The sequence below is a fragment of the Gorilla gorilla genome, chromosome 21 (genome assembly GCF_029281585.2).
Source record: "Gorilla gorilla gorilla isolate KB3781 chromosome 21, NHGRI_mGorGor1-v2.1_pri, whole genome shotgun sequence".
Classification (NCBI taxonomy): Eukaryota; Metazoa; Chordata; class Mammalia; order Primates; family Hominidae; genus Gorilla; species Gorilla gorilla.
In genome coordinates, this window is record NC_073245.2 from 30,391,517 (window position 1) to 30,413,851 (window position 22,335).

Genomic DNA, 22,335 nt, shown 5'->3' on the forward strand with positions numbered 1-22,335 from the left:
GATAGGGGCTCCTGACCGCTAGAAGGGTGGCTCGTATAGGGGCTGCCCTGGAGAGAGATGGAGCAAGGGGCACAGCTCATTGTGGGCTCGGATGGACGTTGCGGTAGCAGGTGATACTGACCCAGCCCTTTAATCATGAAGAGAGAAAGCGATTTAAGTAGATTAGAACCATGATGCTTGGATTCAGAGCCTCTTGTGACTGGATCTCAGCATTCCATGTTAGGAAACGAGGTGAATTTTACATAAACATGTTGGTAAGCTTCCCCGCATTGGTACCAGCTACCATTTTGGATACATGTTTAGGCTTTGGTTAAAATATGCTTTCAAACAATTCTGTCCAATAAAAATGAAAGCCACCTTTTTATCAGATGCCAGGGTGAACTTTATTTTCTTATAAACTATAATGAGAATGAGAGAAACATATAGCATTGAAGTGCTGTGTTTCCACTTTATTAAATCATCACAGTAAATCAGAATTAAAGAGTAAAAAAGGTTAACTGGAGAGTCGGGTGGCTGCCATCAGTGGAGGAGATGAGTGCTTTCTCGGTGTGGCTGCCTGGGCCGCGGTGTGTCCTGGTGCACACACGTCTGCAAGGTGTTCCCACCACCTAGGAAGGAACCTAGATGTGGAGCGTTAGGAAAATTAAATAACAAGAGACAGCAAAATAAGAATCAAATGACACGCTATAACTTAATTTACCATATTTATCAAATTTTTTCCTTATTTACATGTACTAAACATTGTAGACCTGAAAACATAAGGAAACATTCACTTCATGTGTATGTCATATGGACAGACTGAGTGCAACTAAAACGATGGTTGTTTCATGTTGAATTTCCCTCGGATGCAGACGCTGCCCTTCAGTAGATATAAAGGTAGCACAGTTACATTTACGACATCACAGTTAGGTTTTAAAGGATTCATCAGACCTCCACATGACACCGATACAGCAGGTCCATGGGGCGCAGGTGGTGCCACCTGAGGAAGGTCAGGAAGACAGGATGTGCATGGCTCTGTGGATCTGCATGAGCTCTTGTTTGTAAGGCTAAGGGTCTGATCAATCAACCCATGTCACCAAGTTTGGGTCACCCCACTTCCCCAACATGTGGCTCTTAGGAACTGCAGACTTTGTTGCTGAGGCAACCCAGGCTAAATTTCTTCACTTCTGTCTGCTGAAGGCTTATTTTTAAAAAGTCATAATTTTTTAAAGTACGAAAGCCTAAGTACAATGAGACGATAAACATCAGCTTTGCTCTGGATGGAATCTGGGAATAGGTGTGCAGAGAAGTGAGGGAGCTGGCCTGGCCCTGCCTGAGACCAGCGAGTCTTACCACATTTTGGCCCAATTAGGGCTACTTCTGTTTCCAGATGGCTGACCTACTGGTACCACCGTGATGAGTCAGCGCTGTGCCTCAGGTGGGGCCCTAGTGGATGAATGATCCTCCGCAATTTTGCTGAAAGGGATTTATTACAAAAACACAATATTTGCTTTTCTAAGTAAAAAAAAAAAAAAAAAAAAGAAACTTGATCATTGCAATTTTCCACCCCAGATAACAAAAACGACTCCAGTCCACGTGATCACGAGAAACGTGGCTGTCAGATTCCCTGCTCCACGTTCCATCTCCAGACCAAAGCTGCTACTGAGAATGGCAGGCTCAAAAAACTCTAGTCACCAAACTGCTGGCTGTCATCGGGGGTCATGGGGTCGTTATAATCCTCAGGGGTTACAGGAGGGTTGAGTTATTTGCTGCCTACAATTGAATTTCCCACCCCAAGGTCGGGATTGCTGGTTCGTGAAAGCAAAATGAAATCATGGAGCAGAAGTCCAGGAGAGTTCAATACGATTTCTAAATCCTGACATATCTTTTCTACTAAAGCCAGGAATTCCGCAACAGGAGCTTCTAGAGCCTGAAGATGAAACGTTCTCCCAGAGGCGACCTGCTGGTAGAGACCTACAGGGCACTCTGGAGCCTAGGAGCATGCGATGGCCTTCCCAACAGGAGTGAGGTAAACAGGAGACAGGAGCAGCTCAACAGCAGGATCAAGCCTGAGTGATGGTGGCCAAGCTACGCTGCCCAGATGTCTGGAATCATTTAAAATAAAGGGGCGTTTGCTGTCACCACAGAAAATGCCAGGACTTGCAGTCACTCTTCACATTGCCCTTCAGCCCCCGTGAGAATCCTGGGCCCTTCCCAAAACGGCCCAGGGGCCAGAAGCTTCCTTCCACTTTGCGGCACCCTCATTCTCTTGTGTTCAGGTGGTTCTCAAGGTGCTCCTGTCAATGGGCCTGGCCTGCAATCCCCTATAAAGCAGAAAAGCAAATTCTCTCCAGGATGAGCAGGCCCGCCCTTCCGACAGGAACGACTGGCTCAGCTCTTTCTCATTTGTCCCAAGAGTGAGTCTGGCTCCTGAGTCTCCCCGTTTTCCCTACAAAGGCCAGGTTCCAGCCAAACCAGCTCCACAGCAAATGGAAAAAACTGGCTCCTCAGTGAAAATGGCCACTCTGATGGGGTGAGAGCCTCAGAAGGCTTCTTCAGGCCTGGGTGGCCAAGCAGCCTGAAGGTAACAAGTGTGTGCAAGGGCAGAGGGCAGAGAGCACAGGAAGGTGGGGAGGCCTCCTGCACAGGGCCCACCTTTCCCAGGACCAGCCCACCCATCATAAGCCCTGAGTTAGGGGCTGCGTCTGTCGTGCTGCTGTCCCTTCCCACTGCAGGGCATTGCTCTGTACCTGGCCGCTGTGAGAACAAAGCCTGCGCAGTGGCGATGGACTCTGGTAAGTTTCTTGGATTTACTTCCCAAGTGAAGTGCGGGGTGGAGCAAACCTCTAGCTCTGAGGCAGGTCAAGGGTCCAGGACACAGCCTGGGGCCTGCGCCAGCAGCTCTTCGCTGCTGACTGATTTCTCTGCTGCAGGACGGGCAAGGCCCACCCAGGGCGCCCCAGCAGGAGAGGGCTAACCGTTGCTTCTCTTTTCATTCATTCATTCATTTTTTTTTTTAAGAAAAAACAAACAAACAAAAAAAACAGGTCTAATGAGCCTTCCTTGGAGCCAAATGGGCAAAAATGTAAGGATTAAATCCCTTGCTTGGAATCTGCTACCGAAAGCTTTGTGTGACAAGAAACATTTCTGAGGCCTGGATGAGGCCTCTCTGGGCAACAGACAGGAGCAGCAAAGTTGCAGCGTGAGGCTTTTGGAGGCACAAGGCCATTCGGGGGGTATCCGTCTCAGCCTAGCGCCTGAAGCCGGCATGCGCCTTTTGTGTGGATGTGGTCTGTGTTGTTTTGAGCCTTGGGACACTTCCTGTCCTGCAGGAACTTATGCAAGGACAGGACCCTGTATTTCTGGAATCTTCTGAGTGTTCTAAGATAGGGGCCTCACTGTCATGACCTGAAGCGCCTCTGCGTGGTGAGGAGAGCCTCTGCTTAGTTAGCAGGCGTCAGGTACCATGTGGGAAAACACTGGACAACTGAGGTAAAACTTCTCCTGGGCAAAAGACCCCGGGGAAAGCCAATTTCCATGATGATGAAATTTTTGAGTAAACCATAAATCCTAACATAAAAGGAACTAGCAAAATCAATGCAGATCAAATTCCTCAATTAGACAATTGTTTTGCCAGCCCCTTTGTGAATCATGCTTGGGTTCATAAATGAGAAGAAACAACTTGGGGTGCAGAAGCAAGCTGCCCTCTGCCCCCTCCCTGAAAGCGCAGAATCTTTTCCTGCTGTCATCTGCCCAGAGCAGCCACACCAATGCCCATGTGTCAGTGGGTTCATCTCTGGTTTTTGGTGACTTTTTCTTTTCTTCTTTGGAAGTCCAAGGTTTGTGAGGTTTCAGGACAAGATGATACAGCCTAGTTTGAGTCCCATCTGAGACACGGTAGTGGGATTCACCATGGGCTTCAGAAGTCCACTAATGGGAAGACCTGCTGAGGGCACTAGTACAGCAACGAAATTTCCTGGAGATTCTGGGTTTAGTGGCTCGGGGCAGAGGCAGGAGAGGGTGTTCTGTCTCCTCCTCACTCAGGGGCTCTTCGAGGTCAGCACTCAGACTGGAGGCCAGGGCCCCTGCAAAGGAAGCAGAGAACTGCTAAGTCGTGGAGGCAACGGCGGCTCTACGGCCACACATTTCAGGGAGGATCTGTGGCACTCAGAAGGGAGGGAAACTCCCAGGAGGAGGGTCTGGTGACCTCCTCCCACGCTATGCCGGCAAAGATGTTTGTTGAATGAATAAACACATGAATGTCTTTCTTCTTATTCTTTGCCCTGGGCTTTTCTGCAGCATAAAAGAAGCTATGAATCTTGTGAAATTAATTCAGACTTACTGTCCAATTCATAAGTAAAGAATGAAGAGAAAAGGCATCTGGTCATAGTGAAAGGGAGGAAGAGCCACTGAAGAAGCAGTGACTGGAGTCAATGGAAAAGCCCGTGAAACTTCAGAGGCCGCTCTGCAGATCCCTGGCGGTGTTCCTGGAATCTCCACGTGTTTACATATCGATATTCTACACAATGAGTTACAACTCGATTATTCCCCAAAGGGTCTAAGACTAGAGGTCAGTCCTAAATTGCTTGTCTGAATGAGTCCAGATGAGTATACAGCTGTTCATCACTGGAGGGAAAAGGAATAAAATTAAAACCTGCACATCTGCACCCCCCGCTTCCCCAGGGCTGCTGTCGGTGTGCTCAGAGGAATACAAGAATGCCTGCTGCAACACCAAGCCACTGTTGCGGGTGGAGCTGGGTCTCCCCTAGCACCATTCTGCGAGCGAGAGGATCATTTCATCACCCTTTCCCTCGTAGTGTATTTTTAAACCCTGTTGTATTATGCCCCAAGTTTCCTGCATGACCTCTGCTGGGAACCAACCTCAGAAGCAGAGTTTCCACATCTTCCTCCCTGAGTGATTCACTTGCAGGGCTTTGGCCTTTGAAATTATTATTATTATTGGCATTTGAAATTAATTTAAGTCAGTTATTTTATTCACAGACAGCATCTTTTTTCATTCTCTGACCTTCCCTTATTGTTTCTAGGAAGAGTTTCCAAAATCAATACTTGCAAACGTGCTTGGACCTATGGCGGCAGCCTGGCTCAGGGTGTTCTGAAATTCAGTACTTTCAGAGTCCAGGGGCTTCACGGTTGCCTCCCTTCTTCTAGGCTCAGTAAGGTCGGGCATACAGAGAAGGCTCACTATTCTCATCTTTAAAACAGGCTGCAGCCGGGTGCAGTGGGCGGATCGCTTCAGCCCAGGAGTTCCAGACCAGCCTGGGAAACACAGTGAAACCCCGTCTCTACAAAAACATTGCAAAACTTATCCAGGCATGGTGGTGTGCACCTGTAGTCCCAGCTACTTGGGAGGCTGAGGTGAGAGGATTTTGAGCCTGGGAGGTCAAGGCTGCAGTGATGGCTTCACTGCACTCCAGCTTAGGTGACAAAGTGAGACCCAGTCTCAAAAAAAACACCACACATGAAAAACCCCAGAACACAAAAACAGGCTGCTTCTGACAAAGGCAGCACAGCTAGACCATCATCCACAAGAGAAGCTAGATTGTTACAAGGCATCTCTCCATCCCCTCGCAGCTGGTAGTGGGCACTGGCATTTAATCCAGGGTGTGGGGCAGCATGGGAGAACAGACTTGATTTAATCCCAGACAATATTCCAACAGCCCAGCCCACTATGGTAATTAGATTGATTCAAATAAAGAAGCAAAAAAAAAAAAAAAAAAGGCAAGTAAATGAAAGATATAAAATGAGATCCAAAGAGAAAGAGCGAACCTTTGCTAATTCTGGATTCGAAGGAAAACATTTTAGTTCCTCTGCCCCACCCACTCACCCAGGGAGGATAAAGAGGGAAAGAGGGGTGCACCTCGAGTTCCTGCAGATGGACAGAGGAACGCCAGCTTTGTCCCGCTGAGTGAGCCTGGAGAACAGCAGGAAGTTCTGCAGAGAAGGGGGCCTGTGCACCTGAAAGCAGGGATCCCATGGCCAGGGGCAAAGGGCAAAGCCACCCCTCAGCTGGGCTGCAGCCAGTGCCACAGTGCCCTACACAGGCCTCTGGTCCCCAGCTTTCTGCTGGGACATTCTCATCTGCACTGTGCCCTCTTGCCACAGCACCCCGTGGTGGGGAGGTGGCAGCTGCAGGACAGGTAGGCGGGACACAAGGTACGGCCGCCTTCCTGATATGACACGTCCACTCGCAGCTTTGCTCCACTCGCACTGCCTCTTCCCGATGATGGAAGCCAAGGATTTATTCACAGGACACTCGAACCTCACCTCCCCACTTTGGCGGCAGGAGCAGGAGGACATGCATGGAGACGGGGGTCTCGGCAAATGCGAAGTTTTGCAGCAAGGTGCCCTGCTGGGAGGGGACTGTACAACCCTTCTCTGCCCCATCTTGACATGAGCACCTGGGCTCTGAGGCTCGTGTCACCTGTTGGGGCTGACACGAGTGAGCCCAGTTTGGGACAATATCAGGACTGGGCTTAAGCCGTGGGTGAGGGGAAGAGAAAGGGCAGCTGGCTGGAGGGTCGGCTGGCTGTGGTGCTGGCTGCTCCTCTGGCCTGCAGGTCCAACAGCCCTGCCTGGCAGAGGAGGGTGAAGGTTTGGATAAACCAACAAATCTGGACCCTAACATCCCACTTCCATATTTACTGAGACAAAGTGACTGGTGTCTGTGCTTTGCATTCCACTGTGGGCGACAGGCTCAGGAACGGCAGCTCGCTCACTTGCTTTCTCCTGTGAACGGCACTGCCGTGATCCTTGTCATTACCAACTGCTCGCCTTCCGCCTGTGAGCCTGGGAGGTGGTGCAGCCCAGGCCACACGGGACAGGGTTTTCAGACAGCCTTGCCAAGGCGGCTGCCATCCATCAGAGCTCTCTGGGCAGGGCCTGGACCCCAGACCCAGGACAGAAAGGCAGGCTGGGGAGGTCACACCTGCCATGGCCAGCCTATCCTCTGGGTCCTAGACCGCAGCCCATTCCTAGGTCTCCACCCTCTGCGCTCCCGCAGCTTTTGTCCGCTTTTCCTTCCCCAGCTGTTCCATTCAGCAGCCCCCGCCACAACCTGCCCTCCCCGCATGGAGGTCTCAGAGGCCTCCATTAAAGCTGGCGGTCAAAGGCCGGCCCAGCACGTGCCGTGTCTTATCGGCCCATCTCAAGACCGTGCTCCTTCAGGCCTGGGCAACAAAAAAGGGGGCGGCCCCAGTGCCCACGGGCTCCCTGCAGCCCCACACACAAAAGGGCAGGCGACAAAGACATTTTCCGGGATGGCAGGTGTTGGTGTCGGATTCCTCCCCGAGTGCACGGGCAGAAGAAAGGCAAGGCTGGGCTTCCCCGGGCAGCGCAGACATGCAGGGGCAGGAGTGTGGGCAGGGCCCCGGGGGAGGGGAAGGCCCAGGAGGGCGAGGAGCACTGATGCAGGGTCCGCTACCGAGGGCAGCCGATTAGAAAAGTCCCACCCCCTCCCCAAAGCAGGGTGGCTGGACAAATCCACTGAAGTGTCTGTCTTACCTTGCTCAAATATTGAAATGAGACCTTTACGTGTTTTAATCTGAAGGGAAAGAACACAAAATGGAATGAATACAAACACAACACCCCCACAGCTCCAACTTGATAACTAACACAGTGCTAATACTACATTTATCCCTGAGCCGCCCAAGCATTTCTGCAGCCTTGTCAATCAGTAAAAACCAAACATTCACTTGAAAATTCTACTTGATAGCACAAAATACAAGCCGATGTCGTGTTTACAAATGTGAAATGAGACAGACATTAGAACTCCTAGGATCTACGCATGCAGACCTTGTCAGGAGCCCTACAGATGCTGAACAGCACTGACAGCTATATCCTTTTCCTGCTCTCCAACTTTTCCTGACTGATTTTGTTTAAAATACAAAGATAAAAGTGTTTTCAAGACAAGCATTTGAAATTCAATGGATGACCTGAAAAAATAATTGAAACCCCCTAGGTGGGCAAGTTTACATGTCTCCAAGTTTCATTTTACAGGTTTCTGAGTTATACACAGTGTGTTAATACTGGTGTCACCTGCAATATGACAGTCCCCAGGGAGGGAACACGCAGCATCCTGTGCAGAGGAAAGCTTGGGAGGGTTCCCTGGAGTGGTGAAATTGGACCATAAGGTCACTCTCACCCACACAGCAGCAGGGTCTCAGTAGTCACACAGAACTGAGGGGGATCTTGGCTTTTCTGTGCTTTGTGACAGGTTCTTCTACCCCTTCCACGCCATCCTATTTCCTACGGCGGGGTTTCCTTGGCGAATGCATCCTCTTTCTGCATCAGGCAGTAGCTTCTCCTGAACTCTCAGCCCCCACAACTCTCCTGAATTCTGTGTCACTAGACGACCATCAGATCTGGACAAAGGACATTTATCAGTGACGTGGACCATTGTCTGCACAGTCACAGTTGTAAACGTGGATTTTCTGCTGACCCCCTCTGCCAAGGTTGCCAAGGTTGGCACAGTGACAGGGGCAAACTTCTAAGATGGTGGCTCCAGCAGCCATCAGGAGGTGACCACTAACATTCTTTTAGCCAAGGCTCCATGAAAGAAACGTGCACTGCTATGAAGACATCTTTTCCAATCTATTGATGAAAACTGTCCCTTTCTCCCAAGAAAATTATTTGGGGTTAGGAGATTCTGGATCAGTAACTGATCGTGGGTCGTGTATGGTCCTTGGTTTGATTTCCAACCACCGTTAACACCGTTCCTTCTCCACACCTGGTTGTGCTCTTTGGGCACAAGAGGTTCTGGGCTGCTGCTGACTGTTGGTCATGGGCTAGAATGTTTTCCGTGGATCCTCGGGATGATTAATCATTTAGATTTCTGATTTCCCCCCAATATGCTGTGCTGAAGGGCCCCCATGTCCTCTCATGGAAGAGGGCAAACATACAGCATATCTGCGTGGGTCTTCCTTGAGTTGAGGAAGTTCGGCTTTCAGAGCACCATGCCACTGACACCCTCCAGTGTGAGCAAAGGGTCTCTTTATGAAGGCGCTCCTTGATCTCACTCCTCTGCAGCCCCTCAGCCCTGGTTATGCTGTGCGTACAGGCACCCGATTGGTAGAAACCAAGAAAGCAGATGGCGCAGCTAACAATGGAGGACTTGTTTGTAATTGCTGATGAGGACTGGGTTGCCCCTCTCCTGTGCGTCCCCAGACGCAGCCTGGTGTGGTGTGCTGGACCACAAAGAATGTCTCAGTAACTGCCAATCCATGGTTGAGTTAAGGAGATGCAAAGACAGAGACAGTTGGGGGCTGCCTTGATTATTCCATGGGGCTCAAATGTCACTTGCCCTTGACACACGGCAGTGCTCCCAAAGGGTGGGGTTCCAGTCGTGGAGCAGAGGAGTAAGCTGTCAGCTTCCTGATACATCTCTGGGGTACGCACAGTGCATTGACCAACCTGGGCAGTGTGGAGGGCACCTGGAGGGCAATGTGCTCGGAGATGGGGGGTGGGAAGAGGCCAGGAGGGACCTGACGTCTGGGGGCGATAGGGGAGAGACACAAAGCCTAACTGTCCTATCCCTTTGTCAAATGAGCAGCAGATATGTGCCAGGCACTGTTTTAGGCTCTGGGTTACAGTGGTGACCAAAGCAGATGAAACCGCTGCCTTCGGGGGATCTGGGAGAAAAGTTACAGCATGCAGTGTCATGAGGGGATATCACCCCTTGGGGTGGCAAAATAGCCTACTCTTTATATGCATACAGCACAGGTCTAAGTACTGTAAGTAAACAGATACACAGTGTTTCTGTGGTATTTCAGGGGAGGGGACAAATTAGGAAACCAAAATGTCTCAGAAGGCTCCACGGTGGGGTGATAATGGATAAAAAGTTGTGACAGCCGGGCACGGTGGCTCATGCCTGTAATCCCAGCACTTTGGGAGGCCAAGGCGGGTGGATCACCTAAGGTCAGGAGTTTGAGACCAGCCTGGCTAACATGATGAAATCCTGTCTCTACTAAAAATACCAAAAAATCAGCTGGGTGTGGTGGTGGGCACCTGTAATCCCAGCTACTTGGGAGGCTGAGGCAGGAGAATCGCTTGAACTGGGGAGGTGGAGGTTTCAGTGAGCTGGGATCATGCCATTGCACTACATCCTGGGCAATAGAGCGAAACTCCGTCTCAAAAAAAAAAAAAAAAAGTTGTGACACTAGGTTATAGGGTTACAGTGTCTTAAATTTGAAGTCATTTTTACCTATTTGTGGTGCTGGGAATTGAAGCCAGCCCTACTCATATCTAAGAGTAGTTGAGCGAGACTCCTCGGGGACAGCCCTTAGCAGTTTAACTCAGACACCAAAAGGCCAAACTGTGGCCAACTGGCGGCTCAGACACAGAGTTGAGCCGGGGGAATCCAGAAGTCACTTTTGAAGAAAGATGTCTTGCTTCTTCCACCTTGTGTGACTTCTCCGATACTCTGGATATCAACAGGGATTTAAAGCAGCACAGGAAACAAGAGGCTGGCTGGAGATGTGTTGTGTTATGTGCGGCTCTGCCTAGCAGAGGCGTTCCAGGAATTGGTGGGCCTTTCTATGGCATGCTTTCTCCAGCTGTACTCACTGGGATAGCAAGAGAGCAAGGCTTTGAACGAAGCTTCTTGCCTCTGAAGAAAGGCTGCCATCCAGAACCGCCACCTGGGATGAGGCTGGGCAGGGTCAGACAAGAAACGCTGCTGCCTGTCCTTGGATCCTGGTTACTGAACAGTCAGTGTGGAAAATGATTAACTGGTTCAAGATAATTAGGAAAGAGAATGATTTTGAGAGCTGGCATGGATGAGGGAGAGAAACAGTGGACTAGGGCTCCAGCTTTAGGCAAGTGCTAAATATCCTACCAGCAGGAAGGCAGACAGAGTGGGAGATCAGAGAGCTGTCTGGGCTGTTCAGACCCCTTGGAATGGCTCTGAGGAAGGGAACAGGTGCAGGCAGTGGATGGGGTAAGCCCACACACTCAACACTGGCAACCCAAGGCCAGTGGGAATTAGCCAGCCTAATTAACATCTCCAAATGGCCCAAGGATGGCTTCCAGTATTTCCAATCCAGCAGCAGTGGCTGTGTCCTGGCCCTGGCTCTGACTCTGGGTTTGGCTTCCTCTTTCTGGTTGTTGGTCTTGCCCATCACCCTTGGTTCAGAAGCCGAAAGCTGGGACAGCTGGACCGGCAGGAAGGGAGGGAGGAAGGGAAAGTGCATGGAGCGTGTGCCTGTATACGTGCTGCTCCCGTGCAGGGGCTAAGTGAGCAGGTGGATCATTGGTAAAAAAAATTTTCCTGGCATTTTTTTCTTTCTCTCCCATGACTATAATGTGCTTGTGTGTGGCTCTATGACTAAATTAAACTAAATTATAAATTTAAAATTAATATCTTGGTGTCAACTTTCTTGTTAGGCCATCATAAAGAAACGTTTCCAGACTCTCTCACTCTCACGGAACATAAACACCAAGATTTCCGCTGCATCTTAGCCATGGGAAGTCTGTGTACTTTACCAGACTGAATTCACATGAGTGAGTGGCCACAGAGGACCCGAACATTCACAGCAGCAATATTCACAGTGACCAAAAGTGGAAACAGCCCGAATGTCCATCAACTGATGAATGGACCAATAAAATGTGGTCTATCCGTACAGCAGAATATTTGGCAATAAAAAGAAATGGAATACCAATATGGGCTACACATGGAGGCACCTTGAGAATATGCTAAAAGAAAGAAGTCAGCCACCAAAGACCACATATGGGATGATTTTATTTATATGAAATGTCCAGAATGGGCAGGTCCATAGACACAAAAAGTGGATTTGTGGTTATTTAGAGTTGAGGAGTGGGCGGGGAGAAGGGGGATTGACTATCAGCAGGCTGTTTAAAGGGGGGGATGAAATGTTATAGAATTTGATTGCGGTAATGGTTGCATAACCTAATGAATAGACCAAAAACATCGACTTGTATACTTCATGTGGTTGAATTGCACAGTATGTGAATTAGATCTCAATAAGCTGGTTTTTAAAATGGCAAAATGGAATAGAAGGTGGTCTGGGTGGCACTACTATTCCCATGATTCCAAAAGTGACACAACAGAAGTGGCTCCAAGATTTCAGAAAAAAAATCCCCTGGGGCACCCAGGCAAGCAGGGGAATGAGGGCAGCTGTGAGGTTCTGTAGATGCCACTAGCACCTCTCCTGCTGCGCCACCCCCCAAACCTCACACCACCCTCAAAGCAAATAGGGCCACCCCACTGCTGGCACACTGCTTTTCAGTGATTTGTTTTCCCTTCCAGCGTGTCTCCCAAGCTTATTCTAACTTGAATTGATCTGTCTTAAAACAACTCAGGAGTGACCGGGGCAGTGAGGTGGGATTACTGTGTGATTTGTCCCAAGATACACTGGGAGTGTGTGCGCCACTCAGGACTATTTTTTAAAAGTTTCCCTAATAATCAACAGCTCAAGAAAATGTAGCAGTTAGATCCATGGTGATTGTGGGAGGACAGTGAGTTCTAGGTATTTGTGTCAGCTATCTGAGGAAACACTGCAGAAGCAATGGAAATGTCTGGTAGTTTTACCGATAAAAACTGTCTTGTCCCCAGAAAGGAATTTTGGCCCATAATTAAGATACTTTCTATATGTGAATTATTTCTGTGGTGCTCCTTTTGAGTTGCAAAGTAGGCAACCCTTTAGCTAAATTTCTCAGCTAAAGACCGTGCCACTTTGGCACGGTCTTTGCCACTGTATAAATTGTACAGGCCATACATTCTAGAAAACAGTCCTTTCTGCCTTCAGGGAGGAACATTTTGCCACTGCCACTGAAGAAGGGCTCCTCTCCCCCACTGGGTTGTTCATTCCTGTGGGTGGGTCCCCCACAGCAGGCACGGAGAGGCAGCGGGGCTGCAGGGTGAAGCAATGAGTCCTGTCTGAGAACGGAGAGGCCTGAGTGCTTGAGCTCTGGTCTGGACATGACCAGCCACCTGGTGATGGAAAAACCAGCCTGCCTCCATTCCTCAACTGTCAGAGAAATCTTGCCCCATGGGAGGGGGGACTCTGGGGAAAGCGGGCAGTAAACTGCAAATCTCTACACGTACATAAAGAATGGTGACAGTTCACAGAGAGTCCTGGAGACCATTTTTGTAAGAGTAAAAAAAGCTAGGGAGCCTCGCCTCCCATCCTTGCCCTTCTGTGTTACTGAGTTGTTTAAAGTCTCTTGAATCACTTTCTGTGTAGTGGGGATGGCCATCTGCGTGACTCTTCATGCACACGCGTGCTCATGACCACTGGAACTTACAGGGATCTGCAGGGTCTTGAGGGCAGGGCGGGACACGTGGCTATGTTCTGTGGTGCTGGAGTGAGGGGGCACCGCTGAGGGCCCCTCTAGTGCCCCCCAGGGAATGTTCAGGCAGAACACCTATTGTACGAGCATAACATCTGTTCATTCACCAGACACATATGACATGCCTGTTGCATGCCCGGAGATGGGAATACATGGCGAGTAAACTGTCATGGAAGTTGCCCCCCATCCCCACAGTGCACCCTCCCCACTGAAGCCCGACTGACCTTCGTGGAAGAGTCATATCACAGCACTCTGCTGCTTCACATCTTTGTGTGCTGCCCATCTCACCACAGCAAGAGCCAAGGTCTTGTCCTCTGCCCGTAAGGCCACTCTGACCTTCCTGTTCTTCCTGCCCACCCTGGCTCACTCAGCTCTAAGGAGGCTGGGCTCCTTGTTCCTTGATTGTGCCAGGAAAGTCCCTGCCTCAGGCCCTTCCACCTGCTCTTTCCTGCCCCTCCTTCCTCGTCATTTCTCACATGCCGCCTTTTCAGGGAGGCCTTCTCTGACCCCGTTTTAAAGTGCGCCCCCACCCCAGGTGTGTTGGATTTTCTCAGTGGCACTCCCAAGGCTCTTTCCCTGTTGTCTTTTCTCCTCAGCACTCTTCAGCTCCTGAGAGCAGACACTGCCGTCTCCTTTCCCGTCTGGAAGGTGAGCCTCTAGTGAAGGAAGGGCTGCTGTCTGTCTTGCCCATCTCTGCAACTGGCATATTCAGTGTTTGGTAAACATTTATGGGATGAATGTCTGGAAGCCCACTTTCGTGGGCTTTATGAGATGCTCTGAGGAGTGAAGCTGCAGTTCGCATCTACTTAAATTGTAGCAAAGGTGCATCCCTCTGTGTCCCCAGGTCTTAAGTGGACCTGAGTTTCAATATCTCAATTTGGCCTCTAGCAAGTTGCTAGCTTTGGGTAAGTGGGAGAAAGAGCAGAGTCAGCCTAGCGGGCTACAGATTTCCACTTCTGGCCTCCTCCTTCCTTCTCCGTGGTGATCTATTTCCTCTGGGACTCTCACATGTGATGCCATTGGGTCAGCGACTGTCACCCTGGTCCGGAGCGCCCGGCCTCATGAAGCTGCATGCCCAGATGTTACCTGGAGGCTGTGGTGCTAACTGGAGTTGCGCTGGTTCTCCAGCTGCTTCTCTGCACCCTAGGGATGTAGCTAGGGAGCAGGGCTTCCCTAATGACTGCGCGTGGGCTCTGGGATGCACGCTGACTGCAGAGTCTACCCATACACATTCAGCAGCACTGGCAAGGCAAGGTGTGCACACTTCCTGTTTTGCCTGAGATTAGGGGTATGGGGGAGTGGAACCTTCCCAAGCCATACCCATGATTCCTTTTCCATATCCTCAGGCAATCTCACAGATCACACAATCCCACACAGGAGAAGACAGATGCTGGGATGGTGGAGGCCACTGGTTCCCACCACAGGTCACAGCTGAGTGCTGCGGGAAAGGCAAGAGGAGCCTCTGCGTGGGGGCACAGGTAGGTGGAACGTGTCCTCTATGCATCTGGATTTTATTGTCTCATATTCTTGAAGTGGCCACAAAATAGGGTTTTCCCTATTCTTTCTCGGCATTGTCCACTGTGATGCTACTAGGTTTCTTGTGTACTGAGAAGTGAATTTGGCCACATCAATGCTGTAAATATGTAAAGTTACTTATTTCAAATGGATGGGCATGTTTCCCATTTTTAAGGGATTTTATTCCTTCTGCTGTTTGAGGGACTTTAAAGGCTAATGGGCAAAAAGGAACCAGCAGGTTTAGTTCCTGTTATCATCCTATATCTTCCTGGAAAAGGGCAGTATAAAATATTCTTTCTTCTTTCTGTCAGAAGACTTAACTGCGAATAAGAGAGGTTCCATTTGGCCTCTGCTTTGGTTTGGCTGTTCCTAAACAGGAATTTGAGCAAAACCACTGAGTCTTCTAGGAGGCCCCTCAGCAGCTGAGGTTGTGCATGCACCACCTGCTGAGCCAGGAGGACTTGAGGGCCAGTCACGATTCACAAGGAATGTGAACCCGGGGTGTCGGGAGCTTCAGGTTCTTCTGAAATACATTCTCAAGGTTATTTCAAATAAGCTTTAATTAAGAGTTATTTCCAAAAATTGTCTCTGAGAAAAATTCCTGGTACCTGCCAGCCATCTCTTGGCAACTGCTAAAGCATCCCCTGAGCTGTAATTAGCAGTCAGGCAGGAGGAAGATGCCACCTGTACTTAAAACCCTGTAAGGACTGGGAACCCAGAACCCAACGCAGCATTTCACAGAAAAACCGCACCTTCAGAGTTCTGCCAAAGGAACAGATTCAGTGCAAGGTCGACACTTCAAAATGAATGATCTCAGGCCGCTTCTTATTCTGGGAACCTATGAATACTCCCTGCACCAGCCCCAGGGTTGTCAGGAGTGTCACTGTCCCCGCAGTGGCTCTGAAACATGTGGTTTCTTTCTCTCTGCTCTTCTCACATTTACTATCCTCTATCTTTTTATTTTTGTCCATGGGCCTTCCAGTTCTCAGACATTAGGCAATGTGGGGAAGTTCCAAACCAGCTGGCAGGATGCTTAGTAGAATATCTAATACAAACGAGGCAAGTTTTCATTCTCCTCAAGTTGACAAGGCAAATGGCATGGTCCATCTCAGGGAAATCTCAACCCAATTGGCCTAAACCACTGGCTGGCTATCTTTTTGACATGTGGTTATAGTTTGGAGGAAACTTATCCGAGCTTATTAATAAATAGCCTTTTTTTTTTTGTGGCTCACGAGTGTCTGCTTTTCTCCAATAAGATTTCAAGCTTCACAAGGGAAGGAGGGACACAGGCCTGCATGAGATTCCCAGAGCCTTAGTTTGTGTTGCCTGAAGTGCCCTGCACAGTCCTGCTCAGTGGCAGCCTCCAGGGGCAACAAGGGCCACGTCAGAGATGGTAACATCTGACAGGTAGCAGTGGCACTTTCCTAGCCAAGCAAATGAAAAGAATGCTTGTCTCATCTCTTCCAGAGCTGACACCGAGGAGAGTAAAAAAGTTTTAAAAGAACAAAGGGATGAAGAAGCACGAAGCTTAAAGTGGTGCTAAACAAGGTGATCGATAATTCCCTTTAAAACCCTCGAGACCATCTACGAAAGCACCTCGAATCAAGCTTCAGTTACTCGGTCTGTGGATTCGCTGGCTCCTGACTTCCCCTGCCTTTCTCCACACCGGCTTCTTATCAGATTTCTTGTCGGTGGCCCACTTTCACTAAGAGACTGGGAAGGAGGGGACAGATGAAACATAATTACGAGTGTTTGCTCTGCATCTTGCATCAGGCCCACACATCTGCGGTCTAGAGACACACCTGTGCTGCTTAAAGCAACAGCCTGATTCCTTTCTGTCCTCCTTTCTATTCACTCCTGTTGCATGTAGGAAAGAAATCCCATGTACCAGTCTCTAAAGAATTTACAGTCCATTATGGAGAGGAGACACACACGCAGGATAAAGGCTTACATATGCTAAGGAAAATCAAGATATATGTAATCACAAGTTAGATGGCACTAAAATTAAGGCCTAAATATTACAGAGAGGATTTAGGGCAGTGGTTCTCAGTCCTGCCTGCACGTTAAAATACCCTCAGTTTTTTTTTTTCTTTTTAAAATTCCATGCTCAGGTCCCACCCCAGACCAATAAATCCGAATCTAGTGGAGGGACTCAAGCATCGGTATCTTTACAGCTTCACAGGGGATTCCAATGTGAAGCCAGAATTGAACCCCACTGGGTCTTCGTGATGGAATGATAGCTGGTAAAAAAAACTTTCTATCAATGTTGTACCATCTTTCCAAGAAGAATACATCTTAAATTGGAAAAAAATCAAAGCAAAAGTGGTCAGAATCAAGCCGGTTATGAGGGAAGGAAGACTTCGGCTGTGTCCAGAAGGGATTATGGGGGTAGAAGAAACATCTGTGCAAGGCAGTTGTCTGTAGGACATGTGGCAACACTTTGGCCAGCTACAGCCAAGTGTGCTGAGGGTGCTGAGTGGGATGGCTGAGTTATTGAATAGATGGTCATATAAGATAGTTTGTATTTAAGGAAAACTTCTGTGTCAGGTGCAGTGGCTCACACCTGTAATCCTACTACTTTGGGAGGCTGAGGTGGGCAGATCGCTTGAACCCAGGAGTTCAAGACCAGCCTGGGCAACATGGTGAACCCCTGTCTCTATAAGAAATACAGAAATTAGCTGGATGTGGTGGCTTATGCCTGTAGTTCCAGCTACTCAGGAGGCTGAGGCTAGAGGATCGCTCGAGCCTGGGACGGGGAGGATGCAGTGGGCTGTGCTCACACCACTGCAATCCAGGCCTGGGCGACAGAGTGAGACCAAAAGGGAAAACTTCTGTATTATCTGAATAGAGTAAAATTTGACTCTGGCCTTTAGTATGAATAAAGAGCTGGTAGCTACGGCTCTGATTATGGGATTATCACTATAGGGTGGGCACAGGGCTGGCATTTCCATGTGGAATGGGGAGGTGAAGATTGAGTTGGCACTGATTCCAACTTGCCCATGACCTTCGGTGGTCCCTTCCTGGGTTGGTCTTCAGCTTGCTCCAAATTAATGTGACAGGGTTAGACATGATCTTTCCTGAAGTCCCTTCTAGTTCAACATTCTATGATGTTCTTTGCTGGCTTCAGCAAAGTTACGGGGAAGCTGAACACATACAATTCAAAAGAAGTACTATTAATTAAAACCGTATTAAGACCACTTTAACAGGGACGGAATGAATATGAATGCGATGAATCTGTCACATGACTATCCTTTCAATGAGCGGGGAAACTCTTTTTGGTGGTTTGGGTTAGGATTTACTTGTGCTGTTTCTGGGAATTAACTTGATTATTAACTGCCCAGTGAAACGGCCAAGGAAGGCCGCCTGTCAGGACTGCACGCGGAATGACGAGCTGCATATGGTGCGGAGGCCTTAGCAAGCAAAAGCTGGGTGTAGCCATATCCCTCTGGGCAAAGGCTGGTGAGTTCTAAGAGGAGTTTGTGTAGTGTCTACATCTCAGATTTGCTTTGGGGCGAATGTGTAACATAAGTGCCTCCATCTGCAGTTTTAGGAGAAGATTTTATTGGCCACCAAAATGACTCAGTGACACCAGGCAGAGTCTTCTGGCAAAGGTTCTGCAAACTTAACATAATGACTGTGTTGTAGAAGAAAAGCTACAGACGTCTTTTTCATAGGTAAGTGGCATAATAACCCTTTCCACGAGGGCGTCCAGGCAATTGTGTGAAAGATGAAAGTTTGCAGTTTTGTGCAATAGCAGGAATGGCAGTGGCATCCTAAGACCGACTCAGACTAATCTGGTTTAAGCTCCAAATATGACCTACATTAAAAGCGGCAGACTCTGATGAAGCATAGTGAGGAATTTTCTCCCACTTGTTCTAAATCGTGGAGCCTTGACAATCCAGCCTATCATAAAGGAGGAAGTATTTCTGACCATATCTTGGAGAAATCAAATGCTGTGTTTATGCAGGGCTAACAAATAAACAAAGACCTGTGCTCCCTCTGCTGGCTCTCTATAGCAATATTGAAGCAGAAAGGAACCATACGTAGTATTGGCATCTTCAGCAAACACAAGTCAGTTTGGGTATTCTGAGAAGAACCACTCATTTAACTTGGTTTTGAACATTCTTTGAGAAAAATCTATCAACTTCTGACAAAGGCACTTGGAAATTCTTAAAATTAGATATTAAATGAGACATACCTGTAGCCCTTGGCTACCAGATTGCTAGCTGTGACCGTAATAGTGATCTGGGGATTGATTGATCAACAGACACAAGTGGATTCCTCCAAAATTTTTAGATCCAGACACAATCTTTAAGGCAGTTCTGAAAAAAATCTCAGGTCCAATGTAAAGTTCCTTTTTTCTCTTTTATAAGAGCAACTTCTAAAAAGTAAAGATTTACACTATTTATATCTTTTCTGATAATGTCAAACACTAGACTTGATTTTCCAAATCATTAGCATGCAGAAGAATGACCTCATGGTGAACAGATGCACTTGGCTGTGAGCTGCAGTGATTACATCAGTCCCTCCCAGCAGTCGAGGGTGCCCATTCCAGTTAACCCTTTCAAGGCCTCTCTGCCGGTCCCTCTTTCTTGGTGATATGATTGAAAGCACAAATTTAGTCCCCCACCCCAATATGTGTGTGTGTGTGTGAGACAGAAATGTATATGTGTATATAAATGTATTTATACATAAAACATATATATGTTAATTGCAACCAATATTTTAATACTGGCTACATTTTAGATTATTTAATGCTGGTCAAAAAAGGAAGGTAAACTATAGTGCTAGGTAAAAAAATAGTTGAAATATCTTTACATGTCAGGTGTTATCAATACAAGTAATGGATGGAATAGATACAAGGTAGATACGATGGTCTTTAAAAATATTTTCTGATTAGGAAAATAGATTTTGTTTTGAAAGCTCTTTGAAAAAGGCCGAGCACTCATATATCAGCAGCTACACCACCACGTGTGGTTGACGGCGCATCCTGAACGCAAGCCCGTTCACCTGGCCAACCCACCCCCGCAGGGCTTGTTGGGCGGAAGGGTAACAGCACCTGATGGGGAGAGTCAGAAGCAGAGGGCATTTTCCAACAGTGGAAGCTTCAGGCACAGGCCACTCCCACTGAGTGCATCTCCCACTTTTACTTCAGACTTAAAGGGCTGATTTTGGGGCTTTCCCTCTAGAAGTAGGGGCTGCATGCTGCTTTCTGGCTTGCTGCTACCAATACAGTGCGGAATGAATGCAGTGTTCCGGTGATGCTCCCTCTTCATTAATAATAAAGCCCCGGTGGTGAGGATACAAAGAAAACCTAGGAGCCCCTAATTCCTCAGATTGTGCATATGCATGTGAGCCCAAGCCCAAGGCCCTGCTTTGATGACACTGAGGGCCAGAGATGGTCTGATTGGGTCCTAAGTGCACTGTGGGAGCTTAAGCCGCTCAGGGTCAATTTTTCCAGTTGGCTTGTTGCTTGGAAGAACAGACTTCACCTCAATTTCTTAGTTTAAGCTGGCTGGCTCATCTGGGTTTGATCGCACTTGTCCCAAGAACATAACAGTGTAAACAAATGACAAATGTTTTCATCTGTAGAAGTAGTAACAGATAGCGGACAGGGATTCCTCAAAAGCGAAGCCACTAGGTAAACTAGAAGATGCTTCCGAAAACGTGTTTGTCTCTGGTGCTGAAATGCTCTGTCCTCATTGTACTGCCTCACATTTCAGTTCAAATCAAGATTATATCTAGTTCATTCCTACTCAGCGTTATGAGAAGATATGCAAAGAATTAAAACAGAACATTATGCCTAGACTTAAAAATCACACGTAAGGATAGGCATGATAGACGTATAAAAATTTTTCCCACTCAACACTGAATTCCTTAAACCATGAACACTATGAAATGTAATACTGATGTTAATAATTTGAAAAGCGGAGGGAGTAGCATTTGTCTTGATATTCCATGTTTGATTTCACGTTCCTTTTAGAAGAGTTCCAATGCCCACCCTCACATGCTGTCAGAATCTTCATTCTGCTAAGCAGTTTTCAAAAATATGACGTTCTTGAAGAAGCCTATTGACAATCCTCTCCAAGTAGAGTTCTTAAAAACTCAAATTGCTCCTAGAATCTCACTCATTTCTATTGGTTTAAATAATTATGGATGTTTGGAAAAGATCAAATTAGTTTATACAGAGGCTAAAATATACATAGAAAACAAAATCCATCATTATTCATTTTGATAATATCTTAATAATCTTAAGAATGTAACAGTTAAGGAATGAAAACATCTAGTTATTATTTACGTGTTTAATTTTAAGAAGTAAAAAGCTTTCTCAAGAGTTAAACAAACAAACAAAAAACAACCTGCACTGAAAAATCAAGTCCTCACGAAGAGGGGAATAATCTCATGAGGGTGGGAAAAAGCTGAATGAGATCTTTTTAAAATTAGCTTTGCTACAGATCCCTCATGTTCTTTCACTGAAAAATTAGAAACGATTTAAAATCTCTAGCCAGACCGAGTACGAAATCTTCATTTCCCTTGAAACGAATTTGTTTTTGTCTTAGATAGAATGTTGGCAGAGTGTATAAAAGAATTCAATTCACAGCTGTTCCACTTTTTTAATGTAAGAAACATTAATCAAAGCTTTAAGTTATAAGCTTTTCTCATGTTGCTTAGTATTCCAGTTCAACAAAGATCAATAGAGGCCATCCCAGTGTTCCTTGACGCCTCACCAGGAAGCAGAGGCGTGATTATGCAAATCGTGCTGCTCCTGCACCTCTGCCAGCCTGCTTATCTCCCAAGCCTTCTGCCTGCTGCTCCTGGCTCCCTGCGCAAGTGCCTGCCTCTCCCTCTTATCTCCCAACAAAGCTCTGAGAGGCAAGGATTGAGGCCAGCGATGTTAAACAATGATGCATGGCTGATTTTATTTGTAAGTGATTTATTTCACTGGATTTAATTTTTTTTCACTTTGTGTATAAGATATTTGTTAACAAGTCAGAATAGGAGAAGTAAGGCAGTGTTCAGAGACAATTGACACAGGTTAGAAATCTATTAAGCATTCTAACAGTTTCATTTAAAGCAGTGGAAGAAGAAGGAAGCTCCTCACTGAGAATCTCAACATGCATTGGCTAAATATCCCATTTATTCTCTGAAAGGCAATTAATCTGTAATTATACGCAGAAATTTACAAGTAATAATTCTATTATTTGAAAGAAACACACAGTAATCATATAATCTGTTTAAGTGGCAATACATGTATTTTTCCCCCCAAACTGGAAATATAAAAAGAATAAAAACCTAAAAACAAGGAAATCTATGGAAACTTTCACAATTTTCCACTGGCCCTAATAAATGAAAATTATTGTAAGCTAGTTTCTAAACGGGTTCCACACCAGGTGCTGCTCCGGTTGGCGGCTTGTCCATATGACACAAACCACTCCAGAGAGACACGCACACTGCACTGCTGTAATGATGGACCCCGGGACACTGTCCTTCCATGTCTCCTGCATTAATCCCTGA

General features: G+C 47.4%; 1 protein-coding gene across 4 annotated transcripts in view; it reads right to left on the minus strand.

Annotated features, from left to right (window-relative positions):
- Positions 1-691: 691 nt before the first annotated feature.
- RALGAPA2 (Ral GTPase activating protein catalytic subunit alpha 2) overlaps positions 692-22,335 on the minus strand; it is a 325,720-nt gene continuing 304,076 nt past the window's right edge. For 3 of the 4 annotated variants that reach the window (XM_055373507.2, XM_055373512.2, XM_063702324.1), the window contains 2 exons: positions 7,501-7,540; positions 692-4,064 (listed from right to left, as the gene is read on the minus strand). In XM_055373507.2, coding sequence (XP_055229482.1) covers positions 7,536-7,540 — 5 coding nt within the window. In that variant the 3' untranslated portion in view covers positions 692-4,064; positions 7,501-7,535. Of the gene's footprint in view, positions 4,606-7,500; positions 7,541-22,335 lie in introns of all 4 variants that reach the window. The other variant, XM_055373508.2, reaches the window with a different exon arrangement.